The sequence below is a fragment of the Anabas testudineus genome, chromosome 21, assembly GCF_900324465.2.
Source record: "Anabas testudineus chromosome 21, fAnaTes1.2, whole genome shotgun sequence".
Taxonomy (NCBI): Eukaryota; Metazoa; Chordata; class Actinopteri; order Anabantiformes; family Anabantidae; genus Anabas; species Anabas testudineus.
The window spans coordinates 23549365-23568898 of NC_046629.1; the positions used below are offsets into that span (position 1 = coordinate 23549365).

General features: G+C 41.7%; 3 protein-coding genes across 3 annotated transcripts in view; 2 read left to right on the forward strand and 1 right to left on the reverse strand.

The window, feature by feature from the left end:
* Positions 1–3585, reverse strand: part of adarb1b (adenosine deaminase RNA specific B1b) — a 109973-nt gene extending 106388 nt beyond the window's left edge. The window contains exon 1 of the mRNA XM_026376288.1: positions 3415–3585. The gene's annotated coding sequence lies outside the window, so the exon portion shown is untranslated. The remainder of the gene's footprint in view (positions 1–3414) is intronic.
* A 4605-nt stretch (positions 3586–8190) lies between these two features.
* On the forward strand, positions 8191–11177 carry zgc:162396 (class I SAM-dependent methyltransferase). The gene is made up of 6 exons (XM_026375645.1): positions 8191–8796; positions 8928–9088; positions 9260–9476; positions 10314–10414; positions 10710–10847; positions 10942–11177. The coding sequence occupies exons 1-6, from the start codon at positions 8686–8688 to the stop codon at positions 11042–11044; spliced, it is 831 nt and encodes a 276-aa protein (XP_026231430.1). The 5' UTR covers positions 8191–8685; the 3' UTR covers positions 11045–11177.
* A 1413-nt stretch (positions 11178–12590) lies between these two features.
* zgc:162780 (class I SAM-dependent methyltransferase) lies at positions 12591–16215 on the forward strand. The gene is made up of 6 exons (XM_026375664.1): positions 12591–12948; positions 13030–13190; positions 13862–14078; positions 14908–15011; positions 15249–15386; positions 15559–16215. Exons 1-6 carry the CDS (start codon positions 12838–12840, stop codon positions 15653–15655), a joined length of 828 nt encoding a protein of 275 aa, XP_026231449.1. The 5' UTR covers positions 12591–12837; the 3' UTR covers positions 15656–16215.
* Positions 16216–19534: the final 3319 nt, after the last annotated feature.

Here is a 19534-nt window from a genome sequence, read left to right on the forward strand (position 1 = left end):
GAAGGGAACGCAGAGTTACACACACTGTCAGACAAGACATGGCCTTTCTCTGGAAGTCAGGATTACAGGTTATGTTTATGTCATTACATGTATTCTGTGTAGAGCTATAACTACTCAAAACAAGCCAGGACACTTGCATTAAGATAACAGTATAATAGGATGTTTATCCAGAAGTTTATCATGACTGACACTGGGCCCGTGTGGCTTCCTTCAAATGTGTATCCTCATCAGGACCCACCGGCCTGCAGATCCTGAGGAAATGCAAACAACAATGTCCTCAGGGAAGGGAACATGCGGATCGATGACAGAGGCTGCTGTGTCCACACGGGGCTGTGTGAAGGTTATGGCCACAATTTTTGTTGCCACTAGCTATGCGTTACAGGAGGGGAGCAGGGTTCCCTTTCCTCAGACAGAGACTAACAATTTACAGTGGCAAAAAAGTATGTGAACCTTTTGGAATTTGATGGTTTTCTGCATTCACTTGTCATACAACGTGATCTGATCTTTATCTAAGTCAAGAGTATTGATGTATATATGTATTTATATAGTCCACAATGATGTCAAAAAAGCTAATTGGACTCAGGTAGCATAAGTTGAAGAATTAGTTTGGAGGTGTGGACTACAGCTACTTTGACTGACTAAACTTTTTGAATTTGCTCCGCATAAGCAGAATACGCACTGTGAGCCGTGCCACGTCAAAAGGGGCTTTCAAAGGATCCACAAACAAGATTTATTGATTTAAAAGAAGCTGGAAGACTATAGAACTTCACCACTCTACAGTTAGGCAAACAGTTAGCCGGGACCTCAACCCAATAGAGACGCTATGGAATGACTTCACACGTCACACATAAGACGTCCAAAGAATATGACAGAGCAGAAGCAGTTGAGCAGGAGGAATGGTCTTAAATTCCTCCTGAACAATGTGCAGGTCTGATTCACAGCTACAGGAAGTGTCTGGTTGAGTAAACTGCCACCGGGGGGGAAGGGGGGCGGGGGTCACAAAAGCCATCACCAATTTATTCTCAATAAAGACATAAAAGATCAGGCACATTATATTTGTTACCACTCTTGACTTAGATAAAGATCAGATCACATTTTATAACAAATTAATGCAGAAAACCATGAAATTCAAGAAGGTTCACATACTTTTTCTTGCTACTGTATTACTAAGGGGCCACTAATGCTGAGCCAGTGCAGCATCTCAGCCGCATGCAGCTTTCCTGGGAGGGCATGATGCAGAAGAACTTTACTCACACACACCAACACACCAACACACACACACACACACACGGCCAGTTTGGCACATTCTCCTCAGTGCCTGGTCAAAGCTGTTTTTCCTCTTTAAACTTGTCACCTCAGCAAGTGGGGCAGCAGTTTTTAGCCAGCCCGTCAACTTAGCTTTGATGAGTATTTGCTAAGGTTGCCCCTGACACGGTTTTGTTTTAGCTGACTACTGCGACAGGATTTTGCAAAATCTCAATTACTCCCTTTAACTCAGCAAATCAGCAAAACAGCTTCTTTCTCCATGCTGCTAAAAAATACATATAATAGTTCTGCATAATGTCTTTAAACAAAAGCAAAGGCTTGTCAGTGAAACTCTTCTCATGCATTGTTGTTCTGCACAATAGCACAAACCTGCTGCGCTGTTTAAAGGTAAATGTGAGTCAAGTCTCTCACCTTACTCCTAATATAGCTTTGAGAGTTGAGCACATTCACAGGGTTAGGTTCTCAAAGGAAGCTGCTGATGCACAATTTGAAGAAAGAGTTTTTTGTTAAAGTCCTGTACGTGAATGAGCGTGATAACCAGTCTATACACTCAACATAACACAACACACACACAAACTACTGAGTGGGTTTGAAGAACCTGTTCCTGACTTTGTCAAACACCACACAAGCATCACAATTTAGGAAAGTAAGAGGTTTAATTATTGTCCAGCTAGTTAACATGACAAATTTGGATTGATGACAATCAAATAGAATACTGTACACTTGCACACGAGCAGCCACAATCGTCCTTTCAGATTCCAGTGATTCACAACTTTAAAAACTGCTGCAGAAGACACACAGTGAGAATGAGGTGTTGAAAATGAACCGTACGGTTTCCACAGTTTGAGGAATCAGCACTGAGATAAAGCTGTGGTCAACAGGCGTCTGTCCCTTCAAGACAAACACTTTTCCATAACAGCGAGAGTAGCAGCAAGCGGCCCAATCAGTGCACCGACAGTGGCTCACTGACAAGGTCAGAGGGTTTTTTTTTTTTTTTATTGCCTTTACTTTGTTTCTTGCGCTCTTGACCTTACAAAGCTGAACTTGCTACTGCAATAACAACCTTCAAGCACTTTCCTTTTTATTGGCAAAGTATGCAGCTCGTTTGAGCATCGAAACCTACGAGGATTTAATAGAAAGTCCTTCAAACAGATTTGATGTTTTTCACGTTGTGTATTCAGGTTACATCCCAACGCAGCAGCAGAGCTGCTGGTGTTTACACGAAGCAGTCTACAGGAGGATATTACGACTTTTCACACTTAGATGTGTGCATTTTATTCGAACAAGGGCTAGACCAGCAAAACAAAGTTTAAAGTGACGCAGATGAACAACTGAAAAGTTCAGCAGTGAAATGGCTCAGAAACAGCAGCATCAGATGAGGACCAAAAAACATATCCACTTCATTACTGCCACACACCCAAACTTTTTATTGCGGTGACAGTTTTGAAATATAATAACAGTTTATCCTTAGTGCATCAATTCTATAGTCATTTAATGTCTCTTTATATGAAGGAACAGCGAACTCTGATCCAGAGTCACTCACTTCTGAATAGATCAGCTGTTAAACATTTAGGATGACACAAGACAACAGCCTGAAAAGAGCAGGAGTTGTCCAGTCTTGATCTCCCCGTTGACCACACAGGACTTTTGGAAAGGTGCGGGCAGGGACTGGACGACACACTGCAACACACATCACCCCCCACCACCACCACCACCACCACCACCACCCCCCTGCACTGCACGACATGTGTAATGTGCTGCAGACAGCGATGATCTGACTGTGCACAGTGCACATGATGCGGTCTGCACAGGCACCACTGACAGGGTAAAGCTGAGGTAAGATGACAGCCATAAATCCCACAGTCGCACTGCACACACACACACACACACACACACACACACACACACACACACACACACACACACACACACACACACACACACACATCTCCCAGGCAGGTACAAGTGGAGATTTGTGCTTCACGGCCAGTGTAGATGTGACCGGTGAGTGCCCACGACCAGCCTGTTACAGAGGATTAGCAGCCTAAATTACATAAACACTCCCGGAACCTAAATCATATCAGCAGCCCCGCTTCATCCTCCGCAGCCCCGAAATAACACACACACAAACAGAAGACGGCGACTCACGCTGTGTGCGCTGGCGGAGACTCGGGCTTTCTGAGTGCCTTTCAAATCTTGTACGACAGCTCCCTCCAAACCCCGAGACGTGCGTGTTTTCCTCGTCCGTGTCGTCGCTGCTGCTGCAGAGAAACGAGCAGCGCTGCTTCGGTCGCATGTACCGCAGTCTGCCGTCGGCCCTCCTCTTCTTCGGCCGCGCCGTTTGTTTGTGGGCGGCGAAGGAGAAGGCGCGCTAGCGCCGCCCGGCGGTGCGGCGCCTCAACGACACCGCACGGAGCCCAAGTGAAACCAAGAGGCATCAGGTGTTAGTCTTACATCTACAAGAAGTGAGACATACTGCACTGCATGGAAGAGTTTGAACACCAAAAGACCTCATCTTCAAGCTGCAACTACACTGTAGCTATTTCCACTCGTCTTATGTAATAATTCATTTATATGTCTATGATCAACACTGCACAGAGGACCACCGGGTCCCCTCTCCTCCCTCTAGAAGATAAGATAAGATAAGATAAGAAGATAAGAAAACCTTTATTAGTCCCACAATGGGGAAATTGCATTAGAAGAACTTCACAGTTCCCGCTGCCTCAAAAAAGCTCAAACCATTCTCAGGGACACTACACACCCTGGACACTCTCTCTTTGAACTGTTGCCATCAGGGAGAAGGTTCAGGTCCATCAAAACTAGGACTGACAGATTTAAGAAAAGCTTTTATCCAGTAGCAATAACTACATTAAACACTGTAAAGAACGGACTATAGACACTAGTACTGTAACTGTGACAGTATGCTCACTTGTGGGAGTGAGAGCTGGTCCGGAGCACAATGTGATGTGATCTTCTTTGATTACTTGAAGGGTTGTTTGTGTCTTATTTTGTCTTTTGACTGTCTCTGATTATTTATTCTGTTTTTTGTTTTTTTTTTTTATTCCTTTCATTCTATATATATATGGCACAGACTGGTTGGCACCTTAATCTCATTGTACGATGTTGCAATGACAATAAAGTTTATCTTATCTTATCTTATCTTATCTTATCTATGTATGTTGACTTTACTTATCGTAACTTAATATGACTAATGTAAAAGCAACATAGCTGCTGCTACGTCGTCATATTCATACAGAATAAGTGCAATTAGCAAATTACCAAATGCGCCATAGCTACAAACACTAGGACATACCTACCTAAAACAGGCATTCAGTCTAGCACCAACTTAAAAAACAGCAGAAATTCCCACACACCTTTATTTTAATAAAATGCAAGCTTTCATTAAAAAAAAGTCATACAAGATGAAGCAACCATCATATAGTCAACAAATCACACAAATAAAATATACACTCAGGATTTAGTGTGACTCCAAAATCATGGTATACATTCAGATTTTCTTCATTTGTGATAATAATACCCTTTCTAATTTGATCACAACAGAAGCCTGTTTCTAATTTCAATTTACAATTTCAATTACAAAAAAGTGGTTTTAAGGCTCAGTAAGAAAACAAATCCAAATCCAGAACACGGCCAAATCCCCTGACAGTCTTGTCCCCTGACAGTGAGTCAATTTCAACTTCATGAGTCTCCATGACAGCAACAATAGTGTCTCTGAGTCCCAGCTCTGTTCAGCACTTCTTTGGGTCCCCTGTCTGCGTATTTCTGTATGTGGTTGTTTTCTTTTTGCCAATGTTGATTTCACCACGTTATTATATTCAGGGCAGCTTTTGTTCTTTCAGCACTGACATTTTTCTTCACTACCAGCTTTTTCATCTCATGTTAGCAAATAGATATAAGCAATGAGACCAATATAAATGACAGGAGCTAAGTCCAAATTACCTAAATTCAGTATGATGTCAGTTTTTCATGGATATCCACTTTGCCAGCAGGGGATGCTATTTATTTGTATTTCATGCATCTCCAGCTGGTTTTTATGTTACATTTCTCATATCAATGAAAAACCTGAGTCTGTTAGACTTGGATCATTTGCATCATTTACATTTTGAACTCTTTTATAATGTTAAATGTGAAAATCTTAGTTTTGCAGAGTAAAGAAAAAAATAAGGAGGTGTATTGAATGAGGAAGCAATGTTTTGTTGTTGTATAATTCTGGTTTTGATGCCGTAAAACCTTATTAATATTAATATATCTTCCCCATCAAAGTATTTTGTTTGGTTTTCTCTCTGTACTGAATGTTACAAAATGACCTTGCAACCTGATCAGCAGACCACTCCAGACTGTTTGAGTATAATAGTTGAAAGAAATCAGCAACAGCCTGTTTCCCATAGCTGCAATCACAATAACCTGAGAAGAGAACAGTGAAAACAAAGAGCTGCATAAATTAAAGCAGGGTCTCACACAACTGGGTTTATAATGTATGCTTATTTGAACATTTGGGGCACACGTGTAACTAGTTTATGCAGGAACTTATACTATTATAATGTAAATATTAAAGATTTACATTTCACTCATCTATAGATAAAGGTCTGTATTTATCTGTTTCTCATTGTCACACACATTTCCATTATATCCCCCATTCATATACAGAAATTCCACATACCCTGTTACCTACATTGAGTAATTTAGATAAAGCTGAAAACTTGACTGAGTTTCAAGATTCCCATTATACCCATCATTTTGCCTGTGTGATACAGATCGATTTGGAGCAAAATATTTACATTCCCCTAATACTTTGGTCACCTTAGACACTTCAGTCAATGCTTTCATAAGTAAAAGGAACATGAAGCACAATATTAAAATTGGTGGGATAGCAACAATATCAATACACTGCTCTGCAATGTAAAAAGAAAGAGAGACAAAATACACAGTGACACACAGTGATTTGAAAATGATTTTTAGTTGAGGTCCTGCCAAAACAACATAGTTTTAGTAGTATATTATAGTGTTGTTACAAAACCTTTCAACGCAGCTCAGCACAGTCCATCTGGTGCATGTAACATACTTTAGAAGCATTTTGCAGAGATGAAATATCTCATGAAAATTTTCATCTAAAATCCATTCACTGAAAGAACCACCTTCACCAAGCTCACAGAAATGACTGCAGAAACCACAAGACCAATAGTCTGAGTGAATTCCTGCAGCTCCACTTGTCTGTGGGTTGGGAGACCTGGCCTGAGAACAGGTTGAAATCTCTCTTTTGCACGACCTGTGTTTGACGACTTCCGACAGCCAAGCATTACCAAAATGTTAAAATATATATTGAATGCAAATGACATTTCAAGTGATGTGTTTGATTAAGAACGTTGTCACTATCTTATATTCTGTATCACTGAACTTAGCTTTGTAGAGGTTAGGCTGAATGACGTCATTAGCTATGAAGCAAGGGAGTAGGTTTGTTTTTATCTTTGGCAGGGACATTTTTTGTTGGGCAGTCAAATGCTCAACACTAATATCCCCTACATATTTACACACACAAACAGAAACACACTTGATCCTGACTGTGCAAATTCTTTAATTTATTACATGATTGTTTTTCATGTTTTAGATTAATATAACAAATTTACAGGCAAAGATTATTCGTAGTTATGGCAGTTAAGGTTTGATGGGCTATCTGGTGGAGAACAAACGGAAATGGGCTGGTACAAATACTAAGTAGCTGATTGGTGGATGGGGAACAGGTGAGCAGAGGGATGGGGAAGTGTGAGCAGAGGTGGGTGTGGCAGGGATTAATAAATGGTAACTGAATAGTAAATGTTTCTCCAACTAATATCAAAGAAGATAAATATTTGGATTGGTTACAAAGGGATAGGTCACTTATACCATGGTTCTGCCTTTAGAGGATCTGATGTTTTAATATGCTTTGGGAGGCATTTTTCACCACCTGTGATATAGATGTCAGTAAAATGAAATTATGTTATTAAATGAAAATGACATCTTAAATGCAAAGAAAATATCCCTTTAATAGAAGAAACCTTTAGCTTAGGGTCACCTCCAAACATACACAGAATACTAATCTTATCTTAAAGACCTCATAGTTCCATATCTTCCAAGCAGAACTCTACGTTCTCAGGCTGCAGGTTTACTTGTGGTTCCTAGAGTTTCCAAATGTAGAATGGGAGGCAGAGCCTTTAACTATCAAGCCCCTCTCCTGTGGAACCAGCTCCCAGTTCAGGTTCTGGAGGCAGACACCCTCTCTACATTTAAGACTAGACTTAAAACTTTCCTTTTTTATAAATCTTATAGTTAGAGATGGATCAGGTGACATATCTTAGTTATGCTGCTCCAGAGTGCAGTTACTGTCCTACTAACCTGCCTAATGTTCTTGTTATTTTTGTTGCCTGCTGTTCTTTTCTCTCTTCTCTTTCCACTCACCCAACCGGTCGAGGCAGATGGCCTCCCACTATGAGCCTGGTTCTGCTGGAGGTTTCTTCCTCTAAAGGGAGTTTTTCCTCTCCACTGTTGCCTAAAGCTTGCTCAAATGGGATTGTTGGGTTTTCTATATAATTCTTTATACAATTATACTTTGTAAGTTCTTAAACCTTAAACACTGTAAAGTGCCTTAAGATGACTTCTGTTGTGATTTGGCGCTATATAAAATAAAATGTAATTGAATACAACCAGGAAGGATGTAAAACAACTAAAAACAAATGTTGATTGTAAAATAGGATTCCACCGTATGTGAATGTGCACCTGATGAAACATTAACATTTCATCTTCTTTCACTAATGTTTCCGAGTTCTGACGGATTTACACTGTTTACATCAAATGTTGCAGCTGTGACGCAGCACACTCGCAGCCAGGCGACAGCCAATCACGATCGTCCTGCTGCCAGAAGACGCGGAAGCGGAGGGACGTGCGCAACGGAGGAAACGCTGACGGCCGCGGTTTATGTGTAACTCATAGCTATAAACACGTGTATATGTCTGTGTCTGTGTCTCAAACCCAACGCGTTACGAACCTATACATACATGGAACAGCCTGCAAGTCGCCGGAGCTGTGAGAATGTCTGACGTATGTATACGTCAGAAAACAGCGATCCAGTCGGAGCAGAGGACGCACGTTACGTAACCAACACGACACACCCCGAGAAGGAGCCTGCAGACAGTGGACGCACAGGAAATCTGGTGAAACCACAATCCAAAGAGTTCAGTGCCTGGTTAGAAACACCTGCAACCTGTCACTGGACACAGCTGGACGAGAAGGAAACGCTGGAGAGCATAAACAGGGAGTGAAACTACAGAAAGGAAGGTCGAAAAGCTACTGAAGGAGGAGAAGAGCGGAGTCGGACACAGGAAAAGTTGACAAAAGGTCAGGAAGAGGGGAAGAAAAAGCATCATCATGGCATATCGGCTGTTTGAGGGGAAGGAGCACGCCTCCGTGTACCAGAAGTACCGCTTTACACCTCCAGAAGAGCTCACGCACATTATTCTGCAGTACCTTGATGAAAAGGTATGACTGAACCTACTGTGCACAGTGCATACAACCATGTAATGAGACAGTCTGTAGCCCATTTAACTTTGAGCAATAGCTACATGGGCTGGAGTTCATAACAAGTTCTGTATTATCTTGAACATCCTCAGAAGGGACAGCCACATGAGCTGGCAGTGGATGTGGGCTGTGGGACGGGGCAGAATTCCCGAGTGTTTGCAGCCCACTTCAAAGAGGTGGTGGGTGTTGACGTTAGCGAGTGTCAGCTGGAGGAGGCCAGGTCCGTGCCAGGGTACCCCAACATCACATACAGGTGGGACTGAGTGAAAATAATCTGTACCTACACGCTGAAAATCTCTAGTGAGGCATAAAGTGTATGTCTCACTAGAGAGATTGGCTGAAAAAGTTGAAATATTGGCTCAGACTGTCCATATTCAGCACGTGTTGCACTCGTGGGATTAAATGGAGCCTGTTGCACCTGCAGGAGGTCGACAGCAGAGGAGCTCCCGTTTGCAGACGGCTCTGTGGACTTGCTGACAGCAGCGTCAGCAGCCCACTGGTTTGACCAGTCGAGGTTCCTGACTGAAGCACACAGGGTTTTGAAATCCCGCGGCTGCATAGCTCTGCTGGGGTTCAGTGATTCTGACACTAAACTTTGCTACCAGAACTGTGGAGAAAAACTCAACCGCATCTATGACGAGGTACCGTATGCACACGTTGGTAGAGTAGTGTTCAAACTTATCAGCAAAGTCACAATATCACCAGTGCATCATAATAAACTGAAAAGGTCATTGGGGCATGAAGGAATAGTTAAACTCTCCTAACAACTATGTTATGTGAATTTCAGGAATCAAGCTACCTGTAGGTGTCTCAGAAGAACTGAAATCAGTCTTCTTTGCTCAGCCCTACCTCCCCCTGATCCCACTACACCACACTACGCCCAGCTGATTAGTTTTTAGTCTGATGAAATTATAATAAATGAGCATAGTATAAAAAAAATCAGTCACAAAGGGCTTTGACAGCACTTTAGACATGTTTTAAACCCTATTTCTGCTTAAATATATTTGACTAAAGTTACATAGCTTTAATAAGTCATATGCAAGACCTGATTGGATGGTTGCTTTGTTTGTCAGAACATACAGTACAGTACATACATACAGTATATGTTTAATAAAGAGGAAACACAGACCTTAGAGCTTCACGGAGGCCCATTAAAAAGATAAAAGATCTTCAAGAAGACACATAAGTTAGGTTGAAATTTAGCTCTGCGATCTCTCAGCAGCATGGAGTTTCTTGCCTGCCAGGTAATTAGGCAGCAGTGTGGCAGATATTCAAGACAATGACCAGTCCAGTTTAAATAAATGATCAACTTCCAAAATTGATAAAGATATTCATGAAGATTTATGACTACCACCATTACTGCATCTGTAATACACAGACACACACACACAGGCAGTGCACAGCCTTTTGATGAATCTGCTTTACTTTCACTTGGTTTACATATTTTCCCTTATATTCTTTGTATTATTCTCCTCCAGGTGAAGAAGGCGCTGAGTCCATACACAAGCAACCCAGTAGTTGCATCTGAAGCCAAGCTGGAGGCACTCTACTCTGCCATCCCTTATCCAGATAAAGAGAGGTACAGTAATGACCACACGTACAGCTGACTAAACAAACACTATGATAGTTATAAGTAATACATGGTTTATTGTCCCCTACAAAGCCTGAAACACTAATATATTGCACATCAACAGTGTACCACTTTATTTTTAGTGCAGTGCTATACATTAAAAGGAGTAATTTGGCACCCAATTATCCCCTTGCTGACAGAAACACCAACATCAGAAACCTACATCTAAGCAGAAATAAACGTTTATTATTGTTTTTAATGTTTCTGCATGTAATAAAATCAATCTACTGTTCAAATGTTGCAGGATTGAAGGTATTCAAGCAAAGTTTTTCATCCCACTGAGGAACGTCCTTGGGGTAATTGAGACCTGGTCCATGTTCCAAGCTTACAAGAGAAAAGACCCCCAGGCTGCGCAGGACCTGATGTTCAACACTCAGAAGAGGTAACCAACACACACTGTTATCTGTCATTCTAATCCGAAATCTTCACTTTCTGGGGAATAAGTAGTTTCTGGATGCCTCTGCACTGCTTCACAGGTTCCTAGAGGCGATGGGCGTCACGTCCCCTGACACTGAGATAGAGTACTCAATGGAATACTTCTGTGTTTTGGCTTCAAAACCTCATTCATCAACAGTGTAGGATTAGATGTGTATATGTGTGTTTCAGAGCTGTGGTAAGAATAAACATCTTCAAAACATTTCATTTGTAATGCATTAAGGAGCGTGCTTGGTAAATGTGGACATGTAAAAATAAACCAGATTCTTTAGTGGAACCATTGTTTTGTCTTTTTCTTTTCTTATGATGAGGAAAACCGCCACAGTAAAGCATGCACAGTATGTACAGTTAAATGTATGTTGCAGAAAGTGTGTTTCAGGTAGTGAAACTCTCTTTCAGAACATTTGCCAGAACAGCAGCTGATCCCGCACGGGCTCAGATGCACAGTAGGAAGTTACATAACTGTTCAAGCTAAACATGCCTGCCACTGTTGATTCACAGTGGGGCTGCTTAGCTGCTTTGGCTTAATAAGAAGTTTTCTTTTCTGCCAAGCTCTTAAAAGCAGAGTGAAGTTGGTGGTCCATTTACAATATATACAGGTATTACTTTATGCTGTGCTGTTTCTCAGTCAACTTAAGTCAACTCAGCACTGCTGACGGTTTGTACTCTATGTACTTTGTACTTGTGCAAGATGAATAAAGCTGGATATAAAAATAATATCCAGCAGTACAGTAGTGTTATAATGTTTAATGGGGTAATGATGGAGGCCGATTTTGGCTGCATATGAATACATCTACTTGTAGACATTTTGCTGATAATATATAACTTTTTTTTATTAGTAGTATTGTTTGTTTGCTATTTAAATAAATCTCAATACTTCTACCACCGCTGCTGAGAAATAGAATACATAAGATAAACAAGTCTTAGGTTTAAAATCCAGTGTTTTAGCAGGTAGCATTAAAGCAACATTATCAGCATTGTCACGCAATACTGGTGTGTAGTCAGATTAATTATTAGCAACTGTTACATAACTTGTATGTAAAATGTCAATTTCACCTACAATGATCAGACACAACAATAAATCCACCTGGTGGTTGGATGTTGTGGGGGACAAAGGTTAACACGGACACTCGTGGCTCAAGTACTACTCCACTCACTATTGTTCAGACACAAAACCATATTGATGAGCCACTATCCTGTGATTGCAGCTTGTTCTTACACAGTCACTCAAGCAGAATTAGTCGACCAAGAGTGATTTCTACTTGAAATGAACTGAAACTGACCCTGGATTACGGTGCTGAGGGATCACAGAGCAAAGTGGCTCTTTGGACCAGGACGTTGACCTTTGTTCAGCTGATCATGCGTGTGGGTTCAGATGAGGTGTCCCTCGTCTCCTGGTTAAAGACTAACATGAGATTTTGAAATAAAAGGAACTGGCCGATAGATTCAGACACTACAGCCTTTCACAGGCACTGCTGCTGTGGTGCCACACAAGCAAATACTGAATACACATAACTGCACACAGCAGCTCAAGGCAAGGTCACTGCCAAAAGCACAGCATCATAACACAAGTTACCTGTAAATGAAACAAAAAAGAGTTCAAACAGTTAAACTGAGAATGAAATGATGCATCAAGCTGCATTTTCCTGGTTCAACCGGTCTGGATGGTTTATAGCGCAGAGCACGGAGCAGGAAACGCCACTGACTCATTGGACATGTCTTATGTTGTTCTTATTACCGCAGGGACACGTGCAGTGGACAGTGTTTGCACTTTCTGACGGTTTGATACCGTCACGAGCAGAGACACGTCTTCAACAGGCTGTGCGCGCTCTGAGATCCGTCGTGAACGCGTCTCTCCAGCGTGCGCCTCAGCGCGTCTCTCCAAACCTGTTACTGCACGACCCGCTCGCGGACGCACAGCGCAGCTCGCGTCGGTCATGGCCCACCGTATGTTTGAAAGCAAGGAGCAAGCTGCGTCCTACTGGAAGTACAGGGTCGCCCCATCAGAGGAGCTCATACAGCGTGTGCTGGGATTCCTCGAAAAACGGGTACGTACGGGAGAGATCGGCGGGAACATGAGGACAGACATGTTGAAAGTGTTTCTCACTTGAAGTGAAATGCTCTGTCAGAGAGGCCGTCCCTTCCAACTGGCGCTGGATGTCGGCTGTGGCTCCGGACAGGGAACACTGCTGCTCGCCAAGCACTTTGCGTCTGTGGTGGGGACGGACATCAGTCCTGCTCAGCTGGAAGTGGCTCTGCAGCATGCCAGAGAGCCCAACATCACGTACAGGTAATAAATATATATACATTTACTGCATAGATGACTTTTTTTACTGTATCATAACTGAACGTTTGAGTGTCACTCATATCACACCTGTCAGGATGGACATGCTGTGGAGCGCTTTATTGAAACTTGGCCGAACTGGGGACAATGTGAGCTTTGTCTAGGTAAAGTGGGTCATACTGGGAGGTCTATACTACAAACCAGTTTAGTTTAGTGTTAATCCTGGTGTTTTATTTGGCTTAAGAAGTAAAAAAGTGCATTTTATTGTTTTAACTTTATAGCTCATGCAGTAACAGACACACACATTATATTATATTATATCTGGTACTAACGGGTAGCTTCAACCCACTGTTTTAATTACTTTTCACATGACAGCTGGGTCAAAACCAGTATCTTGGGTGCTTTACTGGTTACAGTAAAACTCCTCAATCACACTCATAATCATACTTTATTGGAAAGGTCTGTGCTGCCTGGTGTTTTATGAGGATCCCTTTATTCTGCGCGTGATGAGGACAAATGCAGCCGAGCAAAGTTCACATCACTAAACTGTGACTAAGGAGTCAGTCAAGATGTAAATGTGCAGACAATTCAGGAGCTCATGCCAGGCAGCCTCCTAACCTTTGTCCTGTCAGCACCGCCATAGCTTGATTTGATTGTTTGCTGCTGTTCCACTTTAGACAATGCGAGGCTGAGAAGCTGCCGTTTGCTGACAGCTCAGTGGACCTGGTGACGGTCATGTCTGCCTTCCACTGGTTTGACAGGCCGCGCTTTCTCCAAGAGGCCCTTCGAGTCCTGAAGCCCCATGGCTGCTTAGCTCTGCTCAACTACACCATTGACATGGAGCTGAGCTACCCCGGCTGCTGCCAGCAAACACTAAACCAAGTCTGCAAAGAGGTACACGCAGAATATTCATCATCAGTTTTACATCACACTGATACAAACAATGTGCTGACACGGAGTTCACAGTAAACTAGGCAATGCATTTTATACATAGCAGTATTTTCCTGTCAAAAAGTTTTCACAAGAACACACAGACAGCAGATGAATCACAGCTGACACTGAGGCCTGTTCACACTCCTGCTCCCTGTGTATGATCACACTCCACCATTGGTTAGTTCTGTGTTGAGCATTTTCTGTTTGGAACAATTCATGAGCTTGAATGAAACATGACCAACAGCGCTGTCCAGCAGCAGTAATACACACGTTAACTTAACGTCTTCTCAACCGTCAGAGAACCGATTCGGTCCTCATTCACGAATCAAGTTCTGAACAGTTCCACCAAACATAGTTGGGCTCTGAACCTAGGAACTAGTTCTCTGCACGAACATGCAGCTCTGGGCGGGAACTGTGACAACAGCGGTGTCATGACTGAGCGTGCACTAAACCTGTGAATGCAGCAGTAGAGAAATGGAGCTCACAACAGTCCAGGTAGTGACCATGATGCCACTAAAGGCTGTTTTCCAGCCACCAGCAGAAGGAAAGGAAATAGAAGCACAATAAGGAAGCAGTGTGTTGTCTGAAGGAACTAGTTTAGTGTCAGTATGGACGTCTATCGCACTGGAGTGGAACAGTGATTGTTAAATAAAACTCTGGATAGACAAAGAGCAAAGTGTTGAGACTGTTACATTGTCATGTGTTTAAAACATCTGGTTTATTCTGTGTGACATTATTAATTAATAACGTGTGGAAAGAACCTATTTAATGACACTCTGACTTTTCTCAGTTTTATGCAGCCTTGTATCCTTACCGGAACCCGTGCCTTGGTACAACCTCATTTAAGTTTTACCAGGAGGCATATAAGTCAATCCCTTGCCCCGACAAGGAGTGGTGAGTGACAGCATGTTGTTGTTTGGTGAAATATCTTGGTTTTGCCTGCCTTTGATTCATAAATCAACATTTAAAAGGCCCACACACATAAAAACCATCAAACACCAAAGTGTGGTCATAATGCTATGGAGCAAATTCCACATTTTGGTTTTAGCCATTAAAATGACTTATAGGTGTAGTACATACAGGTACAGTAGGTACACACTGACTGTGTGTGTGTGTTTTCGTGTGTTGCAGGCAAGAGTGTGTGTGGGTGAGAAAGCCCATGCCTCTGTCCAGCTTCATAGGATTTGTGGAGTCTTTTTCTCATTATCAGAAACTGTTGAGAGACGACCCGCAGACCGCCACCAGTCTCTCCCAGGACTTCTGTCAAAAGTAAATGCTCAATGGCATCATACAGACAGTACAGCATTCACAGATATATCACATAGTGCTTATGACATTAATAGTGTATGTGACAGTGCTCTGTAAACTGATAATAAGGACTCCAGAGGTAAGGTGGCTATACCCTGTATACTCTACATATCTCCCTTGCTCTTCTCTTCAGGTTGTTGTCCACAATGCGAGTGACCTCAGCAGAGACAGAGGTGGAGGTGGCTGTCAAGTATTACTACCTGCTGGCCTGCAAACCACTGGAGGCTTGACCCCTGCCAACAAAGTCGCTCATTTACAAACAACATCTACAACAAACTTAAAAATCTTTTTCGCAATTGTTGTCTTAAGTGCATTTAAAGCAACAGTTCAACATTTTAGCAAATATGCTTAATTCAATTTTCTAATGAGCGTAGTCAGTTAGCAGAGCTAGAAAATGTTGTACATACAGTACGCTTCAATTTTGGTAGGAATCAAACAACGGTGATATCACATTAGCAATCACTTTCTATTTCAGCAACTTTTAGTAAAAGCTGTGTCAGATCAGATAGCCCAAACAGAAACAGACTCCTCTGAAGTCACACATGTTCTTTTTAAAATAATAGCACATGAAAGAGATTTCTAATTATAAGAAAGTCATAGTCATAGTTCTTTTTATGTCGCAGTAGCTACAATGTGAGGAAAGGTCTCCTGCAAGGGTTCCTGATAGAGAATCAGAGGTGCTAAAAGTGCATAAACTGAAGTATTTGTTTGAGGAAACAGCTTGTATTAAATATTAAATGTGATGCTGCTGTTAAAATAAATGCTGCATTTTGCCTTTGCAGTAAACCTGTCTGAGGTCATGTGTGTGGTCTGCTTGTCTGAGGTCACAGCTCAGGTCACTTGTCAAAAAATATGATTCCATGGACTTAACATAATTAAATAACATAATCCAACTACAACATGTTTGTCTGGATAGTTGACAAACGTCAGATGCATTCTTCTTATTTTCACTGTTTGTGAAGTTACTGCTCTTTGCTTTTATGGGGCAGCATCGATCTTGTCATCTTCTTTACCAAAATATCAGAGTATTGTTTGAAATGCTTCACACTGTTAACTCCCACATAACCTGTAACTGTTCTCTATTTAATCCAAACATGCACAGATATTCATTTACTGTTCACGTGGTGTTCCTGTTTTCCTTTTTCTAGTCTGTTGTTTGCTTGCATCACATCAAGTCAAGAAGCTTTATTTGTGATTGTTGAATGAATACTGTCAATATTCTGTTACGTATAATTCGTCCTTTTCACACATGTAACAGCATGAACAAAGTGAACAAGTGTTTGTAGAGTGTGTTTTACAAAATGCCACTAGATGGAAGCATTTACTCAAAAGTTGAAGTGATTGTCGGCAGTTTGCGTCGATTCCTCATGGCACTGGTAAGCATGTGCGTGGGACTTCATATCATTCAATTCCCAGAAGCATACAGCACAGTATAACCCATGTATAATATATATATATATATAATGTCAGGACTCCTGCTGAGTGTTTTTTTACTGGCCCTTTCTTTGTTCCTAGAGCTGACACTGAGCTGCTGTCTGCTGCAAAGAAAACTCTGGGAGACACTGTGACTCATCATTCTGAGCCATCTTCAGACCTTTTTTTTTCCAGGCTTGTTGTAAAGTGAACCCTTTGAAAGTTTCTGTCTCCAGGCTGTCCTTCACATTCCTCTGATTCCTGACAGACTGACATTTGTGAAGCAACAATTACCCCACAGCTCAAAATCTGCAGTCTGCATGTGCGTGTGAATAAACATTATATATAAGTCTATCCCACGCGCACAAACAAATCCCCACCACCAGTGTCATAGAGATTGGGTTGTTTGAACCTTACATTACTCTAACATTGTTGCACTGATTGATTTGTGTGTGCTTTGAGTTCTGCAGTGGTTAGCACAAATGCTCCAGAATAATCATTTTGTATGGTATTTGTATTGATTTGCACTCCTCAGCAGAAATAGCTGAAATCAGTGTTTTTAAAGTGAGAGTGTACCTGTGAGGCCTGGCTTTTTTGTGCTATTGGTAACTGCTGGCATGACCTAAGGTCGTGGCCTGACTCTGTTCGACTGCTTCACGTGTTCTGAGTGGGCTTCTGTGTGTTGTCTGCACCTGCAGCACAGTTGCTGTATCTTTGTCCATAATATTTTCTTCAGTATCCTGAGTTACTGCAGTTTTATTGCTGGTTTATATGCAACAATGGGTTTAGATTTTTTATTTTATTTTTTTGCACTTTTCACCTGTTAAGAAACACAGCACCGTCTGCCAGATCTGTGCTGCTGTACGAGCTTTAAAAGTCCACACTCCACAGCTTTGAGTGATTTCTCTGTATGTGTGAAATGTTTGACAAATGTCTTTTCACAGTAGGATACTCTGAGTCCTTTTCATTTGTCAGTGCACCAGCGTTTCCAATCTCTTAGCCTTCATAGGCTGTGGTGCATTTACATGAGAACCCCTGGTCATAATTCTTTTTAGGCTTATAAATGTTTTGGATTTCACTAAACTAATAGGTATGAGCCAATATTGTAGATGAAGAGGACTTTTAATTGTTAGGTGTGTGTCTGAGGGAGTGTGACAGAGGAAAACGGAGACTCTGCTTCTTTGTGTCACTGATGCCAAACTCAGTAACTCACACTTTCAGGTTTCTATCTTGTTTCTTCGGTGTCTTCTGTGTTTTTACACTAACAAAGTGAACATTATAGTGCTGTTCAATAAAGAACAAAACAAACAAACAACAACAATAACACATGTGAGTCAGTATGTGAGTCATCTGGTGATATAAGCTTTACTAGACACAGCTCCAACTGTAACAGCTTTCTGCACGTTCAATTCTTTTCCCAGTGTTCTCCTAAGCGGGTATTTCTCTTCCAGATGCTTCCTGATAAACAGGGCAGCAGAAGTAAAATAAGCACAGTATAAATTAGGATTTGTTTTATTATGACATGAACGAATCATGTTCTTCAAGACAACTCTAGTTCTCCTAAACTGATTTGACACTACACTCATATCTGGGTCATGTGGTCCAGCATGGAGCACAAAGCCCCCAGTGTAACACTTTGTTTGTGCACGATTAGGTTAGAGCCACGGGGGCTGCTGTCACTGCTGCAGCAATCACAGACACAGTCTCATCCAAACTGGCAGCTAAATGTGACTCCAACGTACTGGATGTGATTCTAATGTACAGTACGACAACAGTGTCTTGAGTATAATAATTATTATTTGAGGTTATGACAGACTGAATGATGCTTTCCCATGCTCAGTTTGGACTCTGGGACAATAAGCAGACCTGGGCTAGAGGATCTGAGGGGTCTGGACAGCTCACAACTGAGCACCCTCAAGCTCTCAGTGCGTAATAAACACAAAGAGCAGTGTTTTTAAATCAATTCAGGAAGCCACTGTGAGAATCTGAGAGCTGGGGTTGAGTTTATGCCAGTAAAGATAAAGGTACATGAATTAGTGGATTAATGCTCAGGTTTGTTGGCCTGTTAACAGTAGCAAATAACATGAGGGTATTACTGTTGTTTTTGGTGATGATGTTAGAAAATAAGGACTGCAAAACATTTCTCAGTTCTAAAATAAAAAGGAGACATCTCTGACGTCATGATGCACATGGAGATAAGTTCTTTTGTATTAAATTTCTTTTGTTAATTTTTATTTTTTCACACTTGGAGTAGTGGCTTCATTACCATTTGTAATTTTGGAACTGAGATTATCTTCGAGATCAGTGAATGAGATCCAGAGGACTATGAAAGACAAAACCTGAATGAACAATTCACTGATGATTAACACACATTGAACATTTGGTGTATACCCCCCCCCCCCCCCACTCAAAGAAGACACAGCAACAGACAGAATGAATAAATCACCACAACCTTAAAGTGTTAAGACCCTTGGTGTTTACGTCCAGTGTAAATCCTGTAGTATGATGTACCGATGCACACTGTGTAGGTCAACATGAGGAATTCAACTGAAGAGCAACACTTTTCGTTTTAATGGTTTTTAATCTTTCTTATTTTTCCGTGTTATCAGCCAAGTTGGCAGACGAGGTGACGTGACTGGTGGGACTGGTGGGACTGGTGGGACTGGTGGGACTTGTGAATTGATGAGCTGGTTACC